The sequence below is a fragment of the Capra hircus genome, chromosome 4 (assembly GCF_001704415.2).
Source record: "Capra hircus breed San Clemente chromosome 4, ASM170441v1, whole genome shotgun sequence".
NCBI lineage: Eukaryota > Metazoa > Chordata > Mammalia > Artiodactyla > Bovidae > Capra > Capra hircus.
Genome location: NC_030811.1, coordinates 21,372,696 through 21,399,362, shown reverse-complemented (window position 1 = coordinate 21,399,362; position 26,667 = coordinate 21,372,696). Strand labels below are relative to the sequence as shown.

At 51.9% G+C, this 26,667-nt stretch overlaps 2 protein-coding genes across 3 annotated transcripts; one reads left to right on the top strand and one right to left on the bottom strand.

The window, feature by feature from the left end:
- TMEM140 (transmembrane protein 140) lies at positions 454-14,776 on the top strand. The gene is made up of 3 exons (XM_018046897.1): positions 454-604; positions 861-1,131; positions 13,326-14,776. The coding sequence occupies exon 3, from the start codon at positions 13,353-13,355 to the stop codon at positions 13,917-13,919; it is 567 nt and encodes a 188-aa protein (XP_017902386.1). The 5' UTR covers positions 454-604; positions 861-1,131; positions 13,326-13,352; the 3' UTR covers positions 13,920-14,776.
- On the bottom strand, positions 14,662-20,222 carry C4H7orf49 (chromosome 4 C7orf49 homolog). Of its 2 annotated transcripts, none has more exons than XM_018046899.1 (4): positions 19,662-20,222; positions 18,084-18,346; positions 16,838-16,913; positions 14,662-15,675 (listed from the first exon to the last, which is right to left on the bottom strand). In XM_018046899.1, exons 2-4 carry the CDS (start codon positions 18,215-18,217, stop codon positions 15,424-15,426), a joined length of 462 nt encoding a protein of 153 aa, XP_017902388.1. In that variant the 5' UTR covers positions 18,218-18,346; positions 19,662-20,222; the 3' UTR covers positions 14,662-15,423. The 2 variants fall into 2 exon arrangements, with proteins under 2 accessions (XP_017902388.1, XP_017902387.1); XM_018046898.1 differs by having other exon boundaries at positions 19,702-20,222.

Here is a 26,667-nt window from a genome sequence, read left to right as displayed (position 1 = left end):
CTGTGTGCCCAGTACTGTACTAAGAACCTTGATGCATAATCTCCAATTTCCACAACAGCCAGGCAAAGTAGGTATTGTTTCCATTCTATAGATGAGAAACTGATGCTCAGAGATGTTAAATAATTCGTTAATCTGCAGCACAGCTTCCTGATCCGAAGGTTTCTGTTCTTTTCATTAGATCACATCACCTCTTTCTAGGGTTTGACTTTAAAGAAAATAAAAAGAGGGGAAAGAAACGCAACAGTTCTAAGAAGTCCTTTGCAGGAAGGACAGGGAGGGGAAGAGGAACCCTGAAGGATTCAGCAATATTACTAGGTAGCTGTCTACTGACTTAACCGAGCTTAACCCCAAATCGGAATTTCCAGCTGGTCATGTGAACACAGAAAGCAATTTTTAAACTCTGGCTAGGAGCCCCTATGATTACAAAAATAAGAGCTCCATTCTGCTCTTATTTTGAAAGGAGATGTTCCAGCTGCTCTAGCATGGGCCTAAACACCCTGGTGAGGACGCTAAGAAGACACGGTTTTGTGTCCAGGGACCCCCAGTCATCCTACAAAGCTGATTTCTGAAAAGGCAAGGACAGAGGCATAGGTGCTTCCCCGAGGTGAGCAGGGTCTGGGATCTTGAACTAGTCCATCTTGAGGGTCCCTTCTGAGTAAGATTCTAGGTTTTGTTTATCTTGGTTTAAAACATGAGGAGTTTTGAAAGTGTCTTGGCCAGTCTTCTCTCTGGAATCCTTGTGTGTTATCATCCAGACACTTACCTGGCTATTTAGGTCTGCTGGCTGGTTGGCTCAGGTGTGGGTAAAGTGCCCGGCTTGGAGAAGAGCAATGTTGTTTACATTCTTTCTTTCTGAAAAGTCACAAGCCACCGGCAAGAAATGAAAGTGAAATCAGGGGACAGTGTCATCAGTCAGCAGAAATGTGCCAAAGTTCAGAGAGCTGTTTACTTAGGCACGACGTGCCTGCCAGCCAGTCATAAGCCCGGGGCTGCATTGATCTGCCGGCCCCTCTCCACCGGCCTGGATTCTGGAGCCTGGACACTAGGAAGCCAGCGAGAGAGAAGAATCCACCGAACCTGATTTCCTGCTCCTCCTGAAGAGCACTTTGTGCATTCTGCATCTTCTTTTCGGTAAGTACCTGCCTTGTGTGCCCAACAGCTCGCCCAGATGCCTGCTGCTCTGAAGACAAGTGGGCTTTCCTCTCAGACCCTGCATTCTAGCCACGGACCCGGTAGTCAGGGTCTGGGGACCACTGCCCCACCCCTACAGATGACCCACCTCCATGATGAGCTCAGCTCTCCCCACCTCCTTCCCCCTACTCCCTTCAGCGTCAGCCTGTGGGCCTGTGGCTTCTAAAGTGGCGCGGGTAATGCCAGTATGACTGGTTAGAAATGCAGAGGACAGCGATGGGCAATGGGATTTTGCACTGAGTCTATACAAATAGTCTATGGCGCATGAAGTGGAAATAGGCGGCCAAACAAAGGCAGATCACAGACTTGCAGTAGCTGAACAGGAATACCATGAGTCCTCCTGAAAATACACACTGTGGACTAAGACTGTCAGAAAAACCTGTGCTCTTGACTCAGAAAGAAGACAGTAGGGTCTAAGAGATTTTTAGACCTGATGTTATTGGACTACATTGCTCTTCACAACTTGGTGGAGATTCACGGTGGGATTTTATTCTGTTGGTGCAGATGTTTCCCCTAAAATTTCCAGTTAGCTTCTTCATCTGTAAAATCAAACGCTCCTTGGGAAAAGATACACACATATGTATTTGGGATTGTCTTTCCTTCCTCCCTCGTGACAACTGAAGTGCATTTTTCAGTATCTTCTTCCTAAACCTCATCTCTCCCAAACTCCTGAATCCGTGCCTATGACAGTCTCCTTTTGATTTTGCATATTCCCCTTTCTCAACACTCTTTCCGGCCAACCCACCTGCTTTATCTAATCGCTAACACTGTTTTCTAAATTTCACTTTGACATAAATAGAACACAAGACTCTGGAAATATTTTTAATGTGAAAAGAAAAGAACTCTTGCCCATAATGCCCAGAGATATCAGAACTAACATCAACATTTTAGAACATTTCCTTAGTATCTTTCTTGCGGTCACACTGTATAGTGTGATTTTAGACCTGGTTTTTCTAAAGGCTACATAGAGTTTCATTATCTTGATATGTCATAATTTGATTCTAATGTTGCTTCTCATTTTTGGCTAAAATGATACTATGATAAACATCCCTGTATATAAATCACTGATGGCATTTCTGATTGCTGCCTGACTCATAAGGGGAATTAATTGCCCAAAGGGGTATGATGATTTTTAGTGTTTTTAGTGCTTTTTGCTCTACTGCCTCCCAGAAAGTTTGTAACAATTTTCACATCCACCGTTATTCTATGAAGATGTCAGTGTTATTGCACTCTGGGTATCAAGTGTTTTTATCTGCAGTTTTGATAGGGAAACTCAAAGACTATTTGGCATATCTTTGATTATATTACTTGATGTGTAGATTTTTTTTTCATGTTAGTTAATGTGACAGAGTGATTTACAATAAGAAATAGATGTTCCGTCTCTGCCCTCATTTCTGGCACAGAGCTCCTAAAATCCTTGGCATTTCTTAAGTGATAACAGAGGTAAAGGTGCTTTTGTTTTTCTTTTTTAATTCACTACAAACCCTTTTCAACCACCTCGGAGTTTATGTTAATGACTCAACTTTTGGAAAGTCCCTAAGGAGAGGGGATGGTTGCCAGGGAAAACAACCACATATTTAAAGGGTTGGAACCTTCAGCCCCAACTTCCAGGGAGGTGAGAGTGGGTGGAGATAACAGTATGTCACCAATGGGCCAATGATTCCATTGATCACACCTGAGTAATGAAACCTCCATAAAACATCCCTAAAGGACAGGGTTCAAGGGCTTCTGGGCTGGTGGACACATGGGGGCACCGGGCAGCTCCGTGACCCCTGCCCCTATCCTCTGCCCCGTGCGTCTCTGGGTGGCTGCTCCTGGGCTGTGTCCTTTTAAGCTGAACCAGTACTCTAATACAGTAGACCGCTGGCCCAAGTTCTGTGAGCCGCTCTAGTAAATTAATCAGACCCAAGCAGGGGGATACAGGGACCTCCAAGCTGTCGCTGGTTGGTCAGAAGCACTGGTGGCGACACAGGCTTGTGACTGGGGGCACTGCGCCCTCAGCCTTGGGGAGTGCTGCCTCCAGGCAGACAGAGTGAGAATGGGACTGCAGGACATCCAGGCATCGCAGGGAATTCTTGGTGGGGGAGGAGCCCTCGCACGTCTGGTAGAGGATGCTAGTAAGGGAAAAAGAGGTTTCTGCAGTTGACTACTTTGCATTCCTTCTCAGGTGAAATATCTCTTCATGTGCCTCGTCCATTTTCATGGGGATGAAATGTTTTTTTTAACTTTTTGGCATAAACATTTTTTTATATTAGGTATATTAACCATTCCATATTGGTAGCAAATATTTTTCCATGCTCACTGACTTGTAATTGTGTGTTTCTGTTGTATAGAAACGTATATTTTCCCAGTCAAATCCGTACCATTTTTCCTTTGTAGTTTCAATTTACTTTTAAGCTCAGAGCATTCCTTTTTCATTCATAAATCAAATATCTACTTTTTTCTAGATCTTTTTTATTTTGTCTGCTTGTTCCTTACATCTCACTACTGGGTCCATGTGAAATTTATTTTGGTATGTGGAGGGAGATGAGGCCCTAAAATGGTTTTAACTAACTGCTTCAGCATTAGTTAAAGGAAAGCCCTTCCTTCCACTGAATTATAATGCCACTCTTAATGGTGTATTAAGAGTGTGTTCATAGGCGTGGCTTTTCTGATTGTCTGCTCTCCGAGCCGGCCGTCCAGTCAGTCCCTGTCCATTCTCTTCTGTTGATTTCACCTCCCCCTCAGTTGCTTCTACCTGGGAGCTGGGCACTGCAGTGACCTCAGTGATCAGTCTGCTTTTGGTCTCTTCCAGCTAATTGCATCTTCAAGTAACATAATATATAACAAGTATCTTTGGAGGTTTAATCCTCAAAAGCACGCATAGTAGTTTCTATAGAAACTGAGAAACTTTATTCTGCACCCCTGGACTCACACCTTAGTTTTCTCAGCCCTGTCAAAAGGACAAACCTGAAACAATTTAGTAGCTACTTGACTCATTCCTTCACTCACGGGAAAACAAGCCACAGATCAAGGGAGCACAGCACCGCGGGAGCAGGGGAGCACCCTTCCTAGGGATCCGGGGCAAGAGCGAGTCCCACAGAGCACTGGAAGAGGTCTTATGACCTGTAAGGACACCCTGACCTCGTAGCCATCAGGCCCTGCTTCCTAGGGAAGGTGAACTGGCTAAGGCTGCTGGAGGGCTGCGCGTGGTGTATGTTAGGTTTCCTTGACAGGTGTTTCTCGCGCAGGCTGACTTGGGTGTAGATTTGTGACGTGGGCCAGGCCACTGGAGCCACCTCATGTTATGAGCCTCAATACACAAATGAACTTTATCAGCCAAAACCTGTGGGCTTTGGGAGGAGATCCCCAGATCTTCTGTGAGGACACAGACCTACTGCCTACTCGGCAGCAGGAGGAAGGTGGAGGTCTGACAGCAGAGACCCTGGCAGAGCAGAGAACACACAGGAGCCACAGCGTCAGCCCTTCCCAAGCATCCCACCCACCGGCAAGCACCAGGCCTCAGTCAGCGCCCCTCCACGAGTGACCAGGGGAAGACCCGCTTTCCGAGGGGCGGAGCAGGAGGGCCCAGCACATGTGCAGCTCAGTTTGTCTGCGACTGGCTGAGTCATCTTGCTTGAGTTATGAAGCCATTTTATGTGCGTTACAGGCTCCAGGTGAGAGGCGCACCCTTCTGTGTGGGGATGGAGGGCAAGTCCTAGAAGACTTGGTTCCCTCCGGCCAACTCGCAAAATATGTCTGGCAAAACTGAAGGACTAAGGCTTAGTGACGGTCTATCAATCTTCACCTCCTCCTCCTCCTCCTTCCTCCTGACTGCTGGGGGCAAACCGTGATCACTAGCGTTAGGGCAGGGCTTTCAGGCAGGACTGCCAGAGACCAGGCCCAGCACTGCTCCCACCCCATCAGGAGCTCTCCACACCCCCAGCCCCACCGCCTGGGACACGTGCCTCAGGTTCCGGGAGCAGGGGCTTGAGGTGATGAAGCAGCGCCTGGTGAGAACGTAATCCACACCTCTCACCCTAGCCTCCGAGGCCCCAGGGACCCGGGTGCACTCGCCTGCCCAGCCTCATCCTGTCCCCCTGGTCGGCGGGCTGCCACCCCGCCCCCAGTCTGCTCCTCTCCCAACGCAGTATCTCTAACCACTGCCCCCTCCTTCTGGAAGACTCTTTGCCTGGCTCTTTCAACAGCCCTCAGGCCTCAGATCAGACGCCGGCCTCACGCACAGGCATCCCCCACCACCGGCCCTCCCCTGGAGGCTCATCGCTTCCTGCTGCCAGGCTCTCTGTTTCACGCCATCCTGTTTATCTGCTTTCCCAAATCGCTTCAAAACTTAGCATTATCTTTATGAAAACATGTGCTTGGTGTCTGGTGTCCCAGCTGCCCTGCGTGTTGCTGACTGCCCAGGGCCTGTGACTCAGGGGACCGTACCGTGTGTGTGACCCCGGGGGCCACAGGATGGCCTGGTCAGTACGAGGGGGACAGTGACTCCGGGCAAGTGCAGGAGGCAGAGAGGACAGGAGCAGCACAATCCAGAGGGAAGACTGAAGGGACCTCCCTGGAGCCCCAGTGGTTAAGACCAACTTCCAATGCAGGAGGCGTGGATTTGATCCCTGGTCAGGAAACTAAGGAGTCCCACAGGCCACAGGCTATGGCCCAAAAGTTTTAAACAAGAGTGACAGCCAAAGGCAGTGACTGGTTTCCAGTACTATTATCTGTCTTCAAACTCTCCTGTAGGTCCTGTGAATCTTCTTTTTGGGATTTTTTTTTTCCTGATGTGACCATTTTTAGTCTTTATTGAATCTGTTACAATATTGCTTCTGTTTTTTATGTTTTGGTCTCTGTGGGATCTTAGCACCCCAACCAGGGATCAAACCTGCACCCCCTGCATTGGAAGGCTAAGTCTTAACCACTGGACCGCCAGGGAAGTTCCTGGGTCCTGTGAATCTTAGCCTCCTGGAAACTGCACTGTGAAGTCCTCCCAATAAAAACCAAATAAGAATGGGTCCCAAGGTGCAGGCACTTCCTCATTTTTAAGGATTTTTTTTTCCCCCCACTAAAAACATTTTTTTGACCTTTGTTCCCAGCTGGATAGTCTGCTTGCCAGCAGGGCTAATGAGCAACAAAGCAACTGCACCAACAGCAAGTTAATATTAATGGAGCCACTGAGACAGTCTATCCCGGTGGCTCGCCAGAGGCGGAGGGCCAGCGGGCGCTCCACTCTGCAGTCTCATGGTGTAGTCATGTTTCTGCTGGCCGAGCTGCTTTATTTACATGGAAAAATTAAATAAATCCAGATGTCACGGCATTCCATAAAAAGCCACCGTTGGTCCGGCTGTCCATGCAGCCTCTGAAACCCGGGTGCTGGTGCCGTCTTAACACACTCAGGCAACACTTCTGTGGCCTCGTTTTCAGAAATAAGAACCTGGGCTCACATTTCTGCAGGAGGAAATATGACATGTTTCCCTTCCATCTTCCCTTTTTGTTTGCTTCTGTCAGGAGCCACACCCAAACCATGAACACACTGGTCCCCAGTGATGTGCAGCCAGACACGCTCCCGTCAGGGCCGGGGCCTCCTCTGGCAAGCTGGCCCTCTCCTCCACCAGGCTCTGTTTCTCTGACTTTCTTCTGCTTGCGTTTTCTTCCATGGACTCCGCTGCCTCTCCGCTCCCGCTGCAGCCCCACCCTCCGCCTCTCCTGGCTCTTCTCTGTCTCCCCTCCCCCCCGAACCACTGCCTCCTGGGCAGCACCACAGCAGAACCAGTCCACTTGTACGGATCAAATTAGCTCCTTTCAGTCTCACAGCAACCCCCAGGAACAGGCCAGCAGGTGCTCTGGGGGCAGGGACACTGGCACGGGCAAGCCTGTGAAATGCTCAAGGTCATATGCTGTGAGTGACAGGATAGGGCCTGAACCCAGCTGCTCTGGCACTAAGGTCCACGCACTTGATCGCCACGTCCCTAACCCCATCCCGGAGCCATCGGCCCCAGACACCAGTGAGGCCAGGCCCTCCAGGGACACTCTGGTCGTGAACACCAGCCCTAGCGTCTCCCCTAGAACTCGCTTCTCTGAGCCTCAACTTCCTCTCCACGATGATAATAATTTAAGTAATACTTACTAGGTAATGTTCCCCAGGCTGCACGTAAATCATCTCATTTAATTTCCACAACATCTACAAAACACGTTCTATTATTATACCCATTTTCCAGATGAGAAACCTAGGCAGAGAGACGTTCACGTAGCTAGTCAATAGCAGAGCGGGGATCTGAACCCTGGACACACAGCTTCAACATCGATGCTCAGCCGCACTGCTCCACAGCTTCCCCACCGTGCTAGATGAAAATGCCAGGGTGTCTGCCCATTATAGATGTGAGCATGAGAAGGGAGGACGCGTGTGGGGGCCCGGCCTGGGGAGGCAGGGCTCAGGCTCTTACGGTGACTTCACAGTCCTGCCCGACAGGCTGCACCAGCCTCGCCTGGGGAAGGTACTGAGCTTCACGAAGCCTCCGTTTTTCCCTCTGGAACATGGACCTGATAACGTAAATGTGTTCCCACAGTGAACTTAACACTGGACTGGCACAGAGTAAACACACAAAAAGATTCCGAGTTTAGTATTTAATCATTAAGTCCTTAGTCAAGCTAGATTCCTTCTCAGATACACCTTCCAGTGATCACAAAGACTTCTCGAAGCAAGTTCTGCCCTTATGGTCCCCTACAGCTTTCTTAAGTCATTAATGAGAAGAAAAAGCCCGGGAGATGAATTTGTAGCCCATAACAACCTAAAGACCCACTCGTTTTTCTTTCGAGCTTCTGTTCCACAAAACTTGCAAGCTCTATAGCGTCCGATGGCAGCAAAATGATAACACCCAGGTTTTACCAGGCGGTTCTCAGGGCCGTGGCAGCAACTGGTCGGCAGCCTCAGCCGCCAATCACACGAGAGTACGTCCTTGCAGGTGGCCTCACTGTCCAACCCCTGAAACTACAGGCTCACATGCATCTGAGAAAGAGGGGATAAGCTTGAGGAAACTGACATTTAGGAAATGGGAAGAAGGAAAAAACAGAGAAGGACCTGAAGGAAGAGAGCCAGGACAGAGAAGTAGGTCAAAAAAATCAGAGCAAGGCATTTACGAAGCTCTGTGGGCCATGGCTGGACGTTCACGCTGCATTCAGAGGTTGCTTGGTGGATATTCACAGACGTGCCAGGGAGTGTTCGGGGTGTAACAGTTAAAGACAGATTCTGATAGAGACAGACAGCCATAGACTTTTGTCTAATTTGTATAACATGAAATTCCTTACCCTCATGAGGTTTACATTCTATTGAGGGCTGTAGGCAGAAGACAACACTAAGTATTTAGGATGTTAAGATGGTGGGAAATGCTACCGAGGGAGAGCAGGGTGCTGTGGAGGAGCCGTCACAGGCTCAAGTTGCCAGCCAGGGACAGCATCACTGAGAAAAGGATCTCTGAGCAGAGACCTCAAGGGAGGCAGCAGACACGTGACAACGGAAGAAGACTCCAGGGAGGGGAACGCCAGCACAGAGGCCCGAGCTTGTCTGACGGTTTCGGAGGATGCTCAAGGAAGCAAACGTGGCAGGAGCTGCGGGAGGGGGTGGAGAGCAGGAATAAGGGGAGAAGGTGTCCAGGGGCGACCGGGGCACTAACAGCCCTGCGGAGCCCTGTTTCTGAGGAAGCAGGAGGAAGGCCACATGACTGCAGACGTCGTCCCAGGAGTGGACGCCCGCGGCATCCAGAGTCTCTCCGGGTAACAAGCTCCAGGACACGACACGCCGGCCGGGCACAGCACACTGCCCGTCCCCGGCCCAGGAATTCAGGCGTTCCAGTCTCGTCCCCACCCTCTGGGACTGAAGGGCACACTTGTAGACACTTGCCGGCCTCTCCCATGGGTACCTAGAGGGCTTATTAAACACTTCATGGATGAAGGAGAATTTCCCGCTGGCGGCCTCTGATGTGAGGGACAGTGCAGGGGCCCCCAGAATGCGTCACCTGGGACAGACATACAGGTGGTGAACTAGGGCAAATGGCGAGAAACTAAATAAGGCCCAACTGTACATACAAAGTCTTGCTACTGAATATCATTAGACCTCCAGGCAGGAAGAATGAACTGAAAAAAACAGAATGACATGAGTGACTACAGGGGTGGGAGGGTATCTTTGCTAAGTCAGGGTAGACAGGGAGTTGTGTGGGCCTCTCACATGTTGGGACAGATGGAAATGGAATATTTGAAACGACTAGAGCAGTGGCAAATCGTTTTTAGTGCCTAAGTCACTGCCACCCCACAGACTGTAGCCCACCAGGCTACTCAGTCCATGGAATTTTCCAGGCAAGAATACCAAAGTGGGTTGCCATTTCCTCCTCCAGGGGATCTTCCCGATGCGAGGATCAAATCCCCGTCTCCCGCATTGGCAGGCGGGTTCTTTACCGCTGAGCCACCAGGGACGCCCTGGTGACAAAGCAGAAGTTATAAATAAGTGCATGACCAGTATTTGTATACAAGGCACATAATCATTAAGCTGGCAGATATCCCAGCATATAAGAAAGCGTCTGGGAGCTGGAGACTGTAGCTACAGACCTCCTCTGTAACAGAAGGTCCATGGGCAGTTTGGAAAGTCCATTCTGACTCAGGAAACTAGAGAGAGCATGCCCTGGGCCTCCGGCCATCTGAAGTGAATAAACCAGTGTCGGTGGCAAGAGCCGGCCTCCCTGCTCAGTCAGCCCTTCTCAAGTGTTCCTTACAGTCAGGGGAGAGGCCAGGGATGGACCCATGCTGGGAAAAGCTCCCCAGGCACCGCTCTCTGCCAGGCGTCCTGCACTCAGGGCGTGGGCTGCCAGAGGGACTGGCAGGGTGGCAACCTGCTGGGGCACTAATCCTTCCTGATGCGACCTCAAGAAGGTTTCGCACTTTTAACACAAAAGTGGCAAGAACGTTATTTAGAAGACCGGGACCCTATGTCTGTGCCGCTTCCAACCATCATCCTATTGATGTGAAAACTTCAGGGGTGCTTAAACTAAAAAAAAAAAACACAAAGTGCCTCAGATGAGTGGTCTGAGAGTATTTTCCTTCTGGTGACGAACGTGAAGCCACACACTTTTACTGAGTCCAGACTTGTGTCCTGGTTCAGGGGCCCTCCTGCCACAAAAGGGTTAAGGGTTATGCTTTATGACGACCGTTACAACAGCAAAACGCTAGCAGCCTTTATTTATAAAGAGATCACATACACTGACAAACAAAAACCAAAACTAAAAACAACAGAAAAAAAAAAACAAAGGAACTGACAGCATTCCACACCCCACCCCCCGGGGGGAAAAAAAAAAAGCCAGAGAGTCAACAAACACTCGAAAAACATTTACTCAACAACAGCAATGCTGTGTCATTTTTCATCATCGAAGATGAGAAGCTGAGAAAATTCAATAGGGGAGATGATGAGACAAGCACTCTCAAACTTCTGGTGGAGGAATATACTGATTCACAAACAGTCACCATGGCATTATTCACAGTACTGCGAAACAGTGTTGTAAAACAGAATATATAGAAACCATACACCAAAACAAAGTCATAAAACAGAATATATAAACCATACACGATAGTGCAGCTAACCCAGCCACTAAAAACATTGTTTAGGAAACACTGCTAGTGGCAAAGGGAAATATCCATGCTACAGTGAGGTTTACAAAGGATACAAACACACACGTTTACGCAATCCCAACTATATAAAACAGCGTTACAGGAGGAACTGTGTCGCTGGGTGGTTATTTCTACAACCTTGAAGTTATCAACAATTTTTAGTTTTGTCTCCATACTTTCACATTTTTCTGATTTTCTACAACCAACATGCGTTACTTTATTAAAAACAGGAAAGACTTCACTTAAAAACAGCAACAGTGACTCAGCAGTCTCTCTTCTGCCCGCTGAGGGAAGCACAGGCTTATCATTAAAGGGAATTAAAGAGCTCACTGTGCTGAGGACAAGATTACAAGGATTGTTAAAGGGCCAACACCAAACAAAAAAATCCGGGTAGGCTCTCAGGAAGGCAGAGAAGGGTGCCCGAGGGTTTTCCCACCAAATAACCATATCCTTTCACTGGAACATGTTTAGAAAAGAGAAGCTAGGCCGAGCCCCCAAGCTCTCAGTCCACCGCCCGAGAAGAAGCACGGGGGGCACACCCCCCCCGCCCCCCCCCCGCCCCCCCCCCCCCCCCGCACTGAGCGAGGAGCAGACACACAGCAGAGCCCCTCCCCTCACGGAGCTCTGGTGTCTTGTTAGACATGCTCAGATCAGCATGTGCGGTACCTAAAGGATGCTATGGGACATTTTCACTCATTCAGAAAAAAGTTCCTACTGTGGATAGGCACCATTCTGGGGATAAAGTAGACAGACTGTTCCCCAGAAAGATTACACCAGGCGGGGAACACACATCCTGGCCTTCAGCTACATCAGAGTGTGGGCTGAAGTAGTCTGAGAAAGGTGGTGAAAACCCAGCAGGACCCAGCGAGGCAGAGAACAGGGAGCTGGTGAGGGGCAGGGAGGCCTGGCGTGCTGCAGTCCACGGGGCCGCAGAGTCGGAGGCGACTCAGCAACTGGACTGGGCTGAGCTGAGGAGCAGCGTGATGGGGCGGGGGTCGGGAAGGGGGATGGTGGGCAGGGGCCAAGCGAGGGAGGGAGGACCCAAGGGAGCCGGGCCTGCCTGCAGAACCCAAGTTCAAGTTCTCAGCCGCCCCAGACAGTGGAGCTGGGACTGAACTCTATCTGCTGAAGGGCCGAGAGGAAGGAAACCAGGATTGCTACCCACACGTCTGCTCACAGCCTCTCAGCTCCAGCTTTGTTTTGTTTTGTTCTCTATTGAAACCTCCAAAAGGTCAGTCGAGAGAGGAGAGGAAGTCAAAAACAAAGGCTCTGGGTGCCTGGGGCACTGCTGTGTGAGGCGGCTGTACAACCTCCTCTGAGAAGCCCCAGGCATCTTTTTGCATTAAGCCTGATAATAACCTTTTTTCTAGCCCAAGTGGAACAGGCTTGAAATAAGCGAAGTAAGATGGAGCATTTATACACAGGCAACCCAACTCCCAGCCTACTGGTTCTTGGACCACTGAAGCAAGTGGAATCTTGTTTCCCACTGCACAGTGGTATAAATCTGGATTCCAGCCCTGGAAGTCCATCCGACACCCCAAAATTCCTACATCCATCAAAAATTTAGATCCAGGCTTTTACAAATACCTGTTAAGATGCAAACCTGTGCAGACTGTGTTCCTGTTGGCAACTTTCCCCATGCCATGGGCTGGAATGGTTAAAACTTCTCACCCTACCAGTCTAACAACATGGACTAAACACATCATTTTAATATTTGATACATCTTTGTCTCTGCCAAAGAAGTTGCTGATAAATCCTTATTCTCATCAGCAGCCTACTGCAGACTGAACGTCTGTGTCCCTCCACATTTGTTCACTGAAGCCTAACCCCCAGCATTTGGAAGTGGGGCCTTAGGGAGGTGATGAGGGCTAGAGCAGGGATTCACACTATCCCCTCTTGAATAGGATCAGTGCCCTTAAAAAAGAGGCCCCTGAGAGCTCCCGTGTCCCTTCCACCCCACAAGGACACAGCAAAATGTGGACCGTCTGGGAACCAGGAATCGGGCCCCTACTACACCCCGGATCACTGGCGCCTTGATTTGGGGCTTGCCGGCCTCCAAAACCAAGAAAATAAATCTCTGCAGCTGATGAGCTGCCCCGTCCACAGTAACCTGCGGCAGCAGCCTGCGTAGCAGACGCTACCCTCCCCAAGGCCTGTCCACACCCTATCCGCCTCGTGGCTTTCCTCTGTCTGTCCACGTGCAGGATGAGTGTGGGGTGGTCAGGCAAACCTCCAGCCAGCATGGGGAAAGGGGAGGGGCTGTGCTTCCCAAGGGGGCTTCCAGAAGCTGATCACCAGGGCAGTCCCCAGGGGCCACCACTGTCCACCACCCCCTGCACTGCCCACCACAATGGGCAGCCGTGGCCGGGGCTGGGTTTGGTTTTGTCTTGAAGGAAGTAGGCCACAAGTCTCTGGAATTTCAGAACAGGAGCTCGAGAAGAAACTGGGAGGGAGGCAGGGCGAGCTGGACATTCACGGTGTGACCTCCCCTACAGGGACCCAGGAGGCGCCCTGTGAATGGCATGAAGATGACTGTCCTGAAGTCAAAGCGGTGCAGCCAGCTGCTGTTCCTCGGCACAATGGCCCTCACGGTCACAGTCATCAGCCTGCTCTTCTTTGCTCTCCTCTGGAAGGCCGGCAACCTTGTGGACCTGCCCAACCTCAGGGTTGGCTTCTACAACTTCTGTCTCTGGCACGAGGGCGCCGGTGCCCTGCAATGCTACCAGTTCCCGGAACTGGAGGCCCTGGGCGTGCCTCGAGTGGGCCTGGCCCTGGCCAGGCTCGGCGTGTACGGGGCCCTGGTCCTCACCCTCTTCGTCCCCCTGCCTCTCCTCCTGGCCTGGTGCAATAATAACGAGGGGGAGTGGCAGCTGGCCGTGGGCTTCCTGGCCACATCCTCCGTGCTGCTGGCCAGCGGTCTGGGCCTCTTCCTCACCTACACCTGGAAGTGGCTCCAGCTCTCCCTCCTGGGACCTGGGGCTCTAGCTCTGGGCGCTGCCCAGACCTTGCTCATTGTCTTGCTTGTGGCCACAGCTGTGTTCCCTCAGAGGGCAAAGGACAGGAGCTGGGGAGCTGCTAGCTCCGTCTAAAGGCTTATGTGATCGCAAGGGTTCACTTTGAACTGTGCTCAGAGAAGGCTGCCAGAGAACGCACGGGCCAGTGTGTCTTCTCGGCCACCCTGTTTCAAAGCCAGCGCTGAGCAGACTGGACCCACCATGGAGGGGGTGGGTGCCCAACGTCAAGGAGGACAAGACTTCTTAGGATAGGGTGGTCTGTCCTTTGGGACTTCTAAGACACCCGAGAACCACATAGCTCATTGTTGCAAGAATTCCTGCTTTAGTTAACTGACCTGAGCAAGCCATTCTGACTTGATCCTCAGAACAATGGGGAGATAAGGCTTCCTGTCACTGGGGCCAGATTTCCAGGACAAGCTGCCAAATGCCAGATGGGAACCCGGTGATGGTTTATGAAGGAACGCCTCGGTGTCCCTGGGAACCCAGCCTAGCAAGCGTCCCATCTCCATTCGAGACAATGCTCCCAAAGGCCAAGCAGTGATCTGAGGGATTCACAGGACAGGCACAGAGAAGAGCCTGGAGGTTTTGAACATTCCCCTGAAAAGGCTCCTGGACCTGCAGACAGACAGAACAGGGGTCTAACCACTGTGCACGAGCAGCCCGCTCCCAGCACGCGACCCGGGCATTCAGGAGCCCAGGACGCCAGGTCCCTGGCCAGGAAAAGACGATGAACGGAGTGAGCCGGCCCACGTCCATGTGAACGCCGCATGCCCTCCCGTCTCACCCTGCGCCGGAAAGGATACGAGCGCCACTCACGCACGGGGGCACTGTGTGTATTCTTCAGCATCTGTTACACTGACAATCTGTACAGCACGTGATCGCCTCATCCCACGCCTGTGCAAAGCCACACTGAATAGAGGCAGAAACACGGACTCCGGTGTGATGTCTTGTCCTCTGTGTCTCTTCTGGGCTCCTATCCCACTCTTACTTTCTAACTGCCCAGGGGCTGAGGCCTAGAAAGGTGGCAGAAGGTGGCGGCCGAGGGGAGGAGGGCTGTCTGGTTGGTCGGGAGGCCTCCCAATCTGTACATGGAACGGCAGGCAGGTTCTCAGTGGGGAGGCCAGCCCTGGGGGAAGGTGTCTTGTTCAGGGTTGGACCAACAAGGGCTCACTGACCAACTGACACGTGACGGAAGTGATTTTAAAAACAGGCTTCTTCCTTCAGGTGGCCAAACCATAGGAACTGCAGTGTACTTAGCAGCCATACTGGTTTTTCCTTGAAAATTATTAGGCTGACTCTCCAGTTTCAGTAAGTTTGACCCCCATGATCTCATTTCCCTGGAACCAGGTACCTGAATAAGACAGTGTTGAGCTCCTAGGCCCCTGAGCAGGGAGAGCATAGAGCAGGAATTCTGGGGGGAGCTCACTGACTCCTCACCTCCCCCGGTGAATCCACCCAGCCCAGGGAGGCTTGACGCTGGGAGCAGAAGCTGTCACAGTCTGAGGGCAGCGCTTGGGCTGAGAGAGGAAGCCCAGCCTCCTTCAGCCACTCTGGGCAGAAGGTCCTGGAAGTGTGTCCCTCAGCTGAAAAAGATCTCCCTGACGTATTTTAGCTCGTCCTGGTCTTCCTCGAGGCTTCTGCTGCAGGCCGCGCCAGAACCCGAGGGCCCCAGGGCAGGGCCGTCTGCCCCACAGTCCTCTTCCTCACTGTCCTCGCTTCGGCTCCAGCGGGGACTTGGGGACGGCGGCGCTGGGCTGGCCGGGGAGCGCTCTGGCTTATCAGCGCCTGCCAGAGGTGGCGGCTCCAACGGCTTTTCCTGTTTTCGGTCCTCCTGAGCAGAAGAAACGGCAGGCAAACAGATGGGTTTTACTTCCCTAACATGCAAGGACACAGAACGTACCCAGTAGCACCTGTAAAGCCAGCGCCGGGGGACTGGGCCCAGCTCCCAGATCACAGATGGCCCCCGCCCCCTTCACCCGACTCTGCCCCTCCCCGCCCTCTTTCTCGGGCGGTGCAGAAATCAGGACCAGCAGGGCGAGCGGCGGGCAGGGGCCTCAGGAACAGCGGCGCAGGGACGACAAGTGGACCCCACGGACACGGAAGGGCAGGCCGACAGAACGGAAGGCGCGCGGGACGTGAACCCTGAGTGCGGGCCTCACTCACTGGGACTAGCGACAGTATCGACCGGCAGGTTATTGCAAGCGTTAAATGAGAGAGGAATATATAAAAGGCCCTGAGCAACTCTCAGGGACTACACCACTCGAAGGTGGGACAACCGTTAGCCGCTTCTGGAAGCCAGGGCTTCAGGGGCGAGGTGCTAAGGATGGCAATCAGAAGTCACCTCGCCCGAAGGAGACCCTCAGAGAACACGAGCAGCTCACGACTCTTGTCCCCTCCACCCGCCACCAGCAGAGAGCCGCCCAGACTGGGAGGGCCGCCCTCTCTCACACGGCCACGGCCTCCCAGGTCTCCAGCCCCAAGGGCCCGGCGGGGGCACCCCTCCCCTGGAGCGGGCTGCAGATGAGTGGGCTCCTGGCTGCCAACAGGCAGGGCGCCTCTTTTATTAGCATGAACCCCCGCCAAGAGTCTCCAGTCATCAGAAAAGACACAGCTGGGCTTCCCTGGCAGGTCAGTGGTGAGAAGTCCATCTGCCAATGCAGGAGATATGGGTTCAAGCCCTGGTCCGGGAAGACCCCACAAGCCTCAGGGCAACTCAGCCATGTGCCACAACTACAGAAGCCTGTACGATCCAGGGCCCACACGCTACTATCACTGGGCCCAGGAACCACAACTCCTGAGCGCGTGCTCTGCCAACTGCAGAGGCCCATGTGCCCTGGAGCCTGTGCTCCACAATAAGAGAAACCACCGCAATGAGAAACTCTCACCGCCACCAGAGAGCAGGCCCCAAGCCCCGAGCAGCAGCGAGGACCCAGCACGGCCAACATATATACATAAATGAAATTTACAAAAATAAAAGACACAGTTGACTGTACCTCAATGAGGATCCCCAGAGCAACGTCGACAATTTCGGCTTCATTCATGCAGTACACAGTCCTCACGGCAGGAAATCTGAGAGAAGAGCATGAAGTTAGAGACAGGCACGAATCACCAGCAGGAAAGAATGAGACCCAGAGTCACATCTCGGGGCCTGTCTGCCAGGGCTGAGAGCAGTAGCTTCCCCAGGGCACTGCCGTGGCCTCTGCATCCTTGGGACTAGTGACTGGCACAGGGGTTCTTGGGGCAACCATGGGGCTTCCCACCGTCCATCAACTCCGCTAAGAAATAGGGTGAGACAGCTGGCTCCTGAGACACACACGCGCCTGCGTGCGCACACGCTCGCGATGCAAAAAGGTCAAACAGGCCAAGACATGTCTGAATGCCACCCCTCACCCTCATGTGTGAATACAATAAAGGAGGGCTTTCCCTGGTGGCTCAGCAGTAAAGAAACCCCTCACAATGCAGTCCTGGGTTCAATCCCTGGGTCGGGAAGATCCCCTGCAGGAAGGCATGGTAACCCACTCCAGTACTCTTGCCTGGAGAATCCTCATGGACAGAGGAGCCTGGCTACAGTCCGCTGGTTCGCAATGAGCTGGACACGACTGGGCGACTAAGCACAGCACAGCAACGATCAGAAAGCAAGGCTGGTCAGTGAAGAAAACTTAGAAAGGGAAGTCAGAGAGGGACAGTGAGCACCTGAGACTATGGCCAGGAGAGGACAGGGGTACCCCCCTCCCTGGCAGCCTGGAGACCCCCACCAATATCACCATTCAACCAACCTCCCCCCGTGCCCCCCAGTCTCTGATTTCTGGCCGGCCCAGCAACCTGCAGCTTGTCTGCCCGTCCCTAAAGATATATCCGCAGGAAGATGGGATCACTTGGTTCACCTACCCCCTCATGGGATGGTCACAATTTCTGCGGCAAATGAAGATACTAACAATTTGGACAATTGCTATCTGAGAGCTTAGCTGGTGTGTGTTTAACTCAAGAGCTGGAGCAGCTATCTGGGACTGACCCATGAGGGCCAGAGGGTGGAGATTCACCGACAGAGGCAGAAGCCAGTGCCAGCCTGGCAGGGCACAGCCACCTGCAGCCTGCACACCCGAGAGCGGATGAGACGTTTGTGGACTGAAACACCCTCCCTCACTGTTCCACCAACACTGGACGACTGGGCCCCAGCAACTGTGAGGCCTTCAGTCCCTCCCCTGTCCTAATCCCCCAGGAGGACAGAAGCTGCCCCACCTGGCTGCAGCTGCTGGCACCGTGGCTGGTCTCCTCTTGGGGGTCTTCACCTGCACCGCCCTCTTTTCAGCCACCTGGGCTGTCATCCATGTGGGCAGCACCCTCTTTTTATTCTCAGACTTTAAGGCTTCCATCTCTTTAGTCTCTCATGAAGAGGAACTAGGGTCCAAGCTTAGCGACTTCAGGACAGCGAATCCCACTCTCTCATCTCACAGCAGGAACTGTAGGTCCATTTGTCATCAACAGGAGTCCATCTTTAATTACTACAAAGAACAAAGTCCAGTGAATTCTAATAAATTAGAACATTCTCAGGCATCAGCCACAGTGACTGGTTAGGGCAGGCCAGAGGTGAGCAGGGCCAAGGAGACTCAGATGGATCATTCACAGGGCATGAAGAGGGGCGTGTGGAGTGGGCAGGCTGTGGGCGTCATGGAGAAGAAGCCCTCCACTCAGGGCCCAGGGCCCCCACCAGCAGTGGGGCCCCATGCTCCCAGGAGCCTCTGCACTGAGCACCTCAACACAGGAGGAAGGAAGGTGCCCCTTCTCCTCTCCACCAGAGACGCTCACTGTCCCCAGGGTGCCCAGACAATCCTACCCTTAAAACCTCTCTCAATGCTCTCTTCCTCCCCTCCTCCCATCACAGATTTCTCCTTCCCTCTATCTAGGAGTGGTTATAAGAAACCCCAAGGCCATTTTGATTCAGTGAGGTTTCACTGGCCAACACCCACTCCCTTAAATCCAAAGATACTTCTGACTGGTCGGGTGTGTCAGATATCATTGTGCCTGAATGTGCAGGATCCAGACGCCAGGGCTCTGGGGGTCGGGGGCGGTTCTCATCTAATCTGGCCTCTCCCCACCCACCCCCACTGGATTCCCGCCCTGCCCCTCCTGAAACTCAGCCCCGACCCTGCGACTCAAACGGTGCAGATCTCTGCCCTCCACTGAGCAGTAACCCTGAAAACAGCTCAGCGCGCACGTTCTGTGAAAATCCAAGAGGTGGTAACAGTCATTCCCACATCTAATGTTGTTCAGTCGCGCAGCGTGGTCCACCTCTTCGTGACCCCATGGACTACAGCAGCCAGGCCTCCCTGTCCATCACCCACTCCCGGAGTTGGCTCAGACTCATGTCCATTGAGTCGGTGATGCCATCCAACCATCTCATCCTCTGTGGCCCCTTCTCCTCCCGCGCTCAATCTTTGCCACATCTAAGGAGTACCGCTAACCACCCCGCACAAGCACAGCTGCGGTGCTCGGTGCGTATACTGATTTGACCATGAGATGGATATTCTGAAGCCCATTTTACAGACGAAGAACTGACATTTAGCAATTCGCACAGTCACCAAAAAAAAGTTTGAAACGGCCGGTCAGGACTCGCACCTGGGCCCTCCAGGCCCTGGCCCTGGGCCCCGCCGGCTGGGGGCGGGTGGGTGAGGGCCTGGGGCGGCCCCGCGGGCGCAGCGACCTGCCCGGAGCCCCCAGTTCTCCGCCTCCCTGCTCTCGGGGACCCCGCGCCGCTACGGCCGCGATGAGAGCGGGGCCGGCCCGCCAGAGGAGGGCGAAGCGCGACGCGCGACCCACCCGCCCGCGTTCCCGGTACTCCTCCGGCCGGGCTTCCTACCTCGGGGCCCGCGCGCCTCCCTGGCTTCCGGGGAGGGCCCGGGAGGCGGATCCGAACGGTGGTCGGGAGCAGGGAGCCCCGCGGCCCGGCCCCCGCTCCCCTACGTTCCCGCACTTCCGGATCCCGGGCGCCCGCCGGCGTGGCGGACCTGGCGCGCCCCCTGCCGGCGGGCCGCGTGGTCTGCGCCCTCGGCGTTGGAGCAGGACTCGCCGGATAAAGGTGTAGTGGGGCACTCCGGCCTCCGCTGACCCGGGTCCTGACCAAGTCTCTCCTTGACCAAATTCAGAGAGGGATCTGAACTCTCCTCAGCAACGCCCTGCCTTTTGGACTTCCGCGTGCATCTCCACATTGTCCGTTTTTACCGAGAATACAGCTAATACTGGATTAGCTGGAGTCCGCCCACCCTCCACACCTGATTCTCATCCACCGTCATCCCCCCCAGGTCACGTTTGATTACCCGGCCGCTTATGCAGAGTGCATCATGAGAAACGCTGGGCTGGAAGAAGCACAAGATGGAATCAAGATTGCCGGGAGAAATATCAATAACCTCAGATATGCAGATGACACCACCCTTATGGCAAAAAGTGAAGAACTAAAAAGCCTCTTGATGAAAGAGAAAGAGGAGAGTGAAAAAGTTGGCTTAAAGCTCACCATTCAGAAAACAAAGATCATGGCATCTGGGAAGTAGATGGGGAAACAGTGGAAACAGTGTCAGACTTTATTTTGGGGGGCTCCAAAATCACTGCAGATGGCGATTGCAGCCATGAAATTAAAAGACGCTTACTCCTTGGAAGGAAAGTTATGACCAACCTAGACAGCATATTAAATAGCAGAGATATTACTTTGCCAACAAAAGTCCGTCTAGTCAAGGCTATGGTTTTTCCAGTGGTCATGTATGGATGTGAGAGTTGGACTGTAAAGAAAGCTGAGAGCCAAAGAATTGATGCCTTTGAACTGTGGTGTTGGAGAAGACTCTTGAGAGTCCCTTGGACTGCAAGGAGATCCAACCAGTCCGTCCTAAAGGAGACCAGTCCTGGGTGTTCACTGGAAGGAATGATGCTGAGGCTGAAACTCCAATACTTTGGCCACCTCATGCGAAGAGTTGACTCATTGGAAAAGACTCTGATGCTGGGAGCGACTGGGGGCAGGAGGAGAAGGGGACAAAAGAGGATGAGATGGCTGGATGGCATCACCAACCCGATGCACATGAGTTTGGGTGAACTCCAGGAGTTGGTGATGGACAGGGAGGCCTGGCGTGCTGCGATTCATGGGGTCAAAAAGAGTCGGACATGACTGGGCAACTGAACTAACACAGCAATAATCTTATTAGGTCGATGTAGCCAGAAGCCCACTTCACTCTGGTGTTTCCTCTTAGTAATTATCCATCCACTGACCCCCCACCCAGGCACTTCCCTTGTACTGGGAGTTGAGTTCAACCTCTCCCCCACAGAAAACCCTACCTAGTAGACTCTCTAATAGTTTCCTTACTGTTCGTTAACAAGGGTCGTGAATAATTTTAACAGTACTTTTTTTTTAACAGTTCCCAAATGTGGCTCCATTTGAGACTTGTTGGTTCAGTTCAGTCGCTCAGTCGTGTCTGACTCTTTGTGACCCTATGGACTGCAGCACACCAGGCCTCCCTGTCCATCACCAACTCCTGGAGTTTACTCAAACTCATGGCCATTGAGTCGGTGATGCCATCCAACCATCTCATCCTCTGTCATACCCATCTCCTCCCACCTTCAATTTTTCCCAGCACCAGGGTCTTTTCAGTTGAGTCAGTTCTTCTAATCAGGTGGCCAAAGCATTGGAGTTTCAGCTTCAGCATCAGTCTTTTCAATGAATATTCAGGACTGATTTCCTTTACGATGGACTGGTTGGATCTCCTTGCTGTCCAAGGGACTCTCAAGAGTCTTCTCCAGCACCACTGTTCAAAAGCATCAGTTCAGCGCTCAGCTTTCTTTATAGTCTAATTCTCACATCCATACGTGACTACTTTCTAGTAGTCCAACCATAGCTTGGACTTGGACTTTGTTGGCAAAGTCATGTCTTGCTTTTTAATATGCTGTCTAGGTTTGCCATAGCTTTTCTTCCAAGGAGCAAATGAAGATTTCATGGCTGCAGTCACCATCTGCAGTGATTTTGGAGCCAAAAAATAAAGTCTGTCATTGTTTCCATTGTTTCCCCATCTATTTGACATGAAGTGATAGGACCAGATGCCATGATCTTACTTTTCTGAATGTTGAGTCTTAACCCAACTTTTTCACTCTCTTTCATCAAAAGGCTTTTTAGTTCTTCGCTTTCTGCCATAAGGGTGGTATCATCTGCATATCTGAGGTTATTGATATTTCTCCTGGCAATCTTAATTCTAGCTTGTGCTTCATCCAGCCCAGCATTTCGCATGATACACTCTGCAATTAAGTTAAATAAGCAAGGTGACAATATACAGCCTTGACGTACTCCTTTCCTGATTTGGAACCAGTCTGTTGTTCTAGCTATTGCTTCTACCTGCATATAGATTTCTCAGGAGGCAGGTAAGGTGGTCTGGTATTCCCATCTCTTTAAGAATTTTCCAGTTTGTTGTGATCTACACAAAGGCTTTGGCATAATCAATAAAGCAGATGTTTTTCTGGAACTGTCTTGCTTTTTCGATGGTCCAAAGGATGTTGGCAATTTGATCTCTGGTTCCTCTGCCTTTTCTAAATCCAGTTGGAACATGTGGAAGTTCTTGGTTCATGTAGTGTTGAAGCCTGGCTTGGAGAATTTTGAGCATTACTTTGCTAGCATATGAGATAAGTGCAATTGTGTGGTTCAGTTCAGCTCAGTCGTGTCCAACTCTTTGCGACCCCATGAATCGCAGCACACCAGGCCTCCCTGTTCATCACCAACTCCTGGAGTTCACCCAGACTCGGGTCCATTGAGTCCGTGATGCCATCCAGCCATCTCATTCTCTGTCGTCCCCTTCTCCTCCTGCCCCCAATCGCTCCCAGCATCAGAGTCTTTTCCAATGAGTCAACTCTTCGCATGAGGTGACCAAAGTACTGGAGTTTCAGCTTTAGCATCATTCCTTCCAAAGAAATTACAGGGTTGATCTCCTTTAGAATGGACTGGTTGGATCTCCTTGCAGTCCAAGGGACTCTCAAGAGTCTTCTCCAACACCACAGTTCAAAGGCATCAATTCTTTGGCGCTCAGCCTTCTTCACAGTCCAACTCTCACATCCATACATGACCACTGGAAAAACCATAGCCTTGACTAGACGGACCTTAGTCAGCAAAGTAATGTCTCTGCTTTTGAATATACTATCTAGGTTGGTCATAACTTTTCTTCCAAGGAGTAAGCGTCTTTTAATTTCATGGCTGCAATCACCATCTGCAGTGATTTTGGAGCCCCAAAAAATAAAGTCTGTTTGAATATTCTTTGGCATTGCCTTTCTTTGGGATTGGAATGAAAACTGACCTTTTCCAGTCCTGTGGCTTGCTGGTTGGACTGTTAAAGGGACAATTCCCAGGCCCCTCCTTCCAACCAGAAATTAAGGAGAGGGGAGAGGGGGAGCTTCATTTTGGAAAGCTCTGATAGGGGAAGGGCAGAGGGGGAAGAAAAGTCCCAGAAAAACCAAGTTCACAGCTCCCTGCTGGAGGCATGCACCCCCAGGTAGGGCGAGTGGGGGCAAGGTGAGTCCCTTGGGTGCAGGAAAAGAAATTAAAAACATTGTTTACATTTTTTATCTAGAAAGTGGGAGTTACTAATAATTAATATTCAAATTGGTGACTGAGGTGTTCCCTCTGAGAACAGGGCTGCTCCATAAAGTTGCCCATGTCTCCTCACTTTGCTTTCAACTTGATGCCGAGCGCTGCGGTTCACACATGGAGTTAGCATCTAGTTTTACATAAAATCATACAGCTTGAAATAGCTTGAAAAGGGCAGGCCAAAAAAGACCCCAAGTGGCAGACATGACTAAAAACACAAACATTTGTGTTTTTGAGGCAAAAGGATGATCAGAACCATCTACCCCCCAAGTGTGAAATTATCAAGACAGCCACTTGATGTGTGACTTACAACAAATCATGTAATAATAGAATAATTACTTTCCATATACTAGAGGCACAGGATAGGGGAGTGTGATCCAGAGCTTGGAAAATCAGAGCCAGATCTCACTTCTAACTGTGTGGTGACTTTGGTTTCCCCAAAGCACTTTCACCTCATAACTAAGCCTCAATCCTATGGAGGTAGGCTGGTCCAGGAAAGTTTAAGTCAGTCAAGGATTAAGGAGATAAACCAAGGAGTTAAAATCACAAAACCAACCTGCTGGGCACTGGAGTTGTTTAGTTGCAGGTTGAACCTGGGCTCTGCCTCCAGCCTCTTCATGAGGCAGGACCTGCTTCTCCTCTGGTTCCCAAAGGTTCCAACATCAGTCACCTCTAGTGACCTCACTGCCCTCCGTTCCCACAAGTTGTGAGCCAAGACAAGCCCAAGTCTAATCAGCAGAGACGCATCATTTTGTGAGCAAAGGAATGGGGAACACTTACTACTAGGAGAACCTCCTCCTCACTCTCCTTAAAAACCTCTTCCCTTAGCCAGCTGAAAAATGTAGGACGCCCATCTGCATATAAACCCTTCTGCGCGGAGGCCCGAGCAGGGACCAGAAGCCCAAGCGGAGGGATCTGAATGGGTGGAAGTCAGCTCCTGAAGCCGTCTGAATGTTGAGCTCAGGGGGCCCGAGGTCTTGGAGTAGGAGCAGGCAAGCGCAGACAGATCCCAAGGATAATAAGGGAAACGCACCTCACTGTTCTCACGCAGCCCTGCCCAGAGCCGGGCCACAGCTGCACTGGGCGTGCGGGGTCAGGGCACTGGGGCTGGCCTGGCTTGATGGTTTTCATCTGATTGGCCTTGCCCGCGCCAGGGTAGGGACCTCGCTGGGTTCCTGGGTAGGTGCCAAGCTGGTATTGTGAAGGAGCGGTAAATTTAAGTTTCGACATGCTTTATTGGAGGATGAGAAGTCACCTTGGAGGGGTGAGGGGAGGGACAGGGAGGAACCCGAGGAAGAAGGCACGCTGACAGGCACTCAGGTTGGGGTGGGGGTTGGAGAGAGACAGGCCAAGAGGGGCAGGGTGGCCCACAGCACATATTGTATTTGCTAATTTCAAAAGGTCAGAGGCTATTGTTGCCTTGGTTTTGTGTTTTTAGGCAGCCTCAAAGTGATGTGGAACCCCCCGGCCCGTCCCTCCTGGTGGACCCTCGGTCACATTAGCTGTGAACAGAGCTCTAAACAAGAGGGAGACGGAGCATAAAGGAAATGAGAGAAGAGACAGCTTTTCAAGTGCTGTTTTTCTACAAACCTTAAAGACATTTTGGCAAGCTGCGAAGGCCATATGTATGGAGAAGATGCCCATATGCCCTCAATGGGCATTAAGACAGAAACTTCAAGATGGAGAGAAGAAAAGTAAGCCATGAATTCTCTCATGCAAATGAAACACATGACCACTTTTTAAATGTCCCGCAGAATCCCTGGGGGAGAGAAATAAGGTTGCTGCTTCAATGCAGAAGATGGGGAATATTATAGGTGGAAGTCTTGCGTTTATTCATTTGAAGGAGAATTAACAAGTGGAAATGGGTAAAAATGTTTAAGTAACTACTTATCGCTAAGTCTCTCATGTTTTCTCATAATTAAGCCTCCCTGCTTTGGCAATGGCACCCCACTCCAGTACTCTTGCCTGGAAAATCCCATGGACGGAGGAGCCTGGTAGGCTACAGTCCATGGGGTCGCTAGGAGTCGTACATGACTGAGCGACTTCACTTTCACTTTTCACTTTCAGGCACTGGAGAAGGAAATGGCAACCCACTCCAGTGTTCTTGCCTGGAGAATCCCAGGGATGGGGGAGCCTGGTGGGCTGCCGTCTCTGGGGTCGCACAGAGTCGGACACGACTGAAGTGACTTAGCAGCAGCAGCAGCAGCTTTCCTCCCAACTGCCAGCAGATCAGAGCCAAAGTTTTAATGCCCATCTTTTCACGATTTTCCAAAAGGAGGTAACTGGGAGCACCTCCTCACCAGGCCTGCACCCCAGATCTGGGTTGGAGCCCAAAAAGCCTCTGCAACAACTGTTCTGAGCAGAGCCTGGTGACAAGGCTGCCCTGTCAAGTGTCGGAGCCTGAGGTCCAGGCCTGAAACCCCAGCACCTCAAATGGAAATGCAAGCGGGAGAAGGCAGTCATCCTCTCGTGCTTCTCCACCCTGTGAGGGTATCTGCCCTTTCAAAGTCCCACCCAGCCAGGAAGCAGAGGGCCAGGCTGTGGACACAGCCAGAAGGCAAGAACCCTGGCTTCCCAGCCAGCACTTGGCCGACTTACTCCTGTCCTCTGGCCACTCACCAGCAGAGGGCGCCAGTGGCTGGCTCTGTTCAAACTTCAGCATGCAAAGTTGACAAAACAGGAGGAGCCCCCTTGACATGTCCCGGGAAACCGCGGCCACTCGGATGGAAGAGGCAGACACCTCAGATTCTGCCCTTGTGCCGAGAAGCTTCTGGAACGAAAGCTGCCAACTCTCTGGGAAAAGAAGAGGCACTATAGCCTCCTTGAAAGTCGCTCCGTTGTATCTGACTACTTGAGACCCTGTGGTCTATACAGTCCATGGAATTCTCTGGGTCAGAATACTGGAGTGCGTAGCCTTTCCCTTCCCCAGGGGAACTTCCCAACCCAGGGATCGAACCCAGGTCTCCCACATTGCAGGTGGATTCTTTACCAGCTGAGCCACAAGGGAAGCCCATAGCCTCCCTGACACGAGCCCAGAGACCAAAGGGCTCCATGACGCCTTCTGCCTTGGCTGGCCAATGGAACCGGAGAGAGATGTTCTACTTCTATGGCGAAGCAAGAGCAACCGTCTGATAAAGATCAGCCCCGAGGCTGGTGAGGTCAGAGCCAGGGCACAGGACCTGGGCTCGCCATGACCTTCACCAGGGCAAAAGGTGAAGG

Bases quoted from the DNA above. Each gene is read 5' to 3' on its own strand.
- TMEM140 (XM_018046897.1), top strand. From the start codon at position 13,353: ATGAAGATGACTGTCCTGAAGTCAAAGCGGTGCAGCCAGCTGCTGTTC.
- C4H7orf49 (XM_018046899.1), bottom strand. From the start codon at position 18,217: ATGGAAGCCTTAAAGTCTGAGAATAAAAAGAGGGTGCTGCCCACATGG. The intron at 16,914-18,083 runs GTGGGGCAGCTT...CTCTTCTCTCAG, and splicing joins GTGCCAGCAGCTGCAGCCAG to ATTTCCTGCCGTGAGGACTG. The intron at 15,676-16,837 runs GTACAGTCAACT...TCTTCTGCTCAG, and splicing joins CTCTGGGGATCCTCATTGAG to GAGGACCGAAAACAGGAAAA.